Source organism: Limulus polyphemus, unplaced genomic scaffold, assembly GCF_000517525.1.
Source record: "Limulus polyphemus unplaced genomic scaffold, Limulus_polyphemus-2.1.2 Scaffold386, whole genome shotgun sequence".
NCBI classification, from domain to species: Eukaryota; Metazoa; Arthropoda; class Merostomata; order Xiphosura; family Limulidae; genus Limulus; species Limulus polyphemus.
This window is the reverse complement of record NW_013665996.1, coordinates 229999-231267: the sequence shown is the minus strand read 5'-3', so window position 1 is coordinate 231267 and position 1269 is coordinate 229999. Positions and strand designations below refer to the sequence as shown.

Below are 1269 nucleotides of genomic sequence, written 5' to 3'. Positions count from 1 at the left end.
TTTGGTGGAACGAACATTTAAGCAAAAAACTGTGTCTCCAAGGTTGTTGTTAGCGGTCCAGTTATGACTGGACCACTTTTTTTGATAATAGTGAATATTAAAGACTACATGGACACGTTTTTAATAAAATTGCATGAGGTTATCATGCTTATTGCCATTTTTCGTACTTTCTTAACTTTGGGGGTAAAGGCTTATGGTTTTTGCCCCAAAATGGCCGGACCATTTCAATTTTGGCAAAGATGGCCCTGGTCTCCTTTACAATCTATAACTTTATTAAAAATTTGAAAAAATTGATGGTGATGTTAATGTATTTTATATCCAGAACCACACTTGATTTGGATCATTAAAAAACTCTCACACTTGAAATTGAAAGAAATACATTTCATGCACTACATAATAAGGAATTTCTACCAGGTAGATGTCCAAGTTCTCCATCAACCCATGTCAAAAGTGAGTTTAAATACTCCACAATAATTGTAAAGTTTTTTCCATACTCCCCAAAAATAGGTTCTAAGTCTTCTGCAATCTTCAAAAATCTGAAATCAACAAATTCATGAGAATTATTAGATCTACATTAAATACTCTGAGTTATGAGTACAATACTAAAATAAACAACATTATGTTAGATATACACAACTGTTTCATTTAAATTTCATATAAATTATCACTTAGATGGTTATTAAATGCAAGAGTTAAATTTAGTATTTTTAGAAGTGACAAGTTATCGCAGATTTGCTTACGTAACTGTTTACGAATCATTTGTTATGTAGTTCAATTGTTGTGAATTGACATCACATTACTCGAACCTTCTAAATTTTTCTTGTTGCTTTAAGTGAGTATTGTTACATCATAATATCTCATAGTTTGTAGAAACTTCTAGGCCTCAGTTGGGCAATATATATATATATATATATATAGGCAATCAAGGAAAGTAAGTTAGTTAGTGACAGTGAAGTTAGACTAGGTATCAGTTTAGCCATAACTAGGGATTTCTAAATTGAGTTTCACAGCTTGTATTGTAGAAACAGAAATATATATAGAGAGAGAGGATTTGTTTGTTTGTAATTAAGCACAAAGCTATACAATAGGCTATCTGTGCTCTGCCCACCAAGGGTATCAAAACCTGGATTCTAGCGTTGTAAGTCCGCAGACATACCACTGTGCCACTGGGGTGCTATATATATATATATATATATATATATATATATATATAAGTAATAATATAGTGTTACGTTAAGTTACGGTTACGTTAACGTAAACTAACCAACG

The 1269-nt window shown here is 31.6% G+C and overlaps 1 protein-coding gene across 1 annotated transcript in view; it reads right to left on the bottom strand.

Annotated features, from left to right (window-relative positions):
• Positions 1–1269, bottom strand: part of LOC106457882 — a 137376-nt gene that overhangs the window by 73029 nt on the left and 63078 nt on the right. The window contains exon 10 of the mRNA XM_022383950.1: positions 412–536. Within this exon, the coding sequence (XP_022239658.1) occupies positions 412–536 (125 nt within the window). The remainder of the gene's footprint in view (positions 1–411; positions 537–1269) is intronic.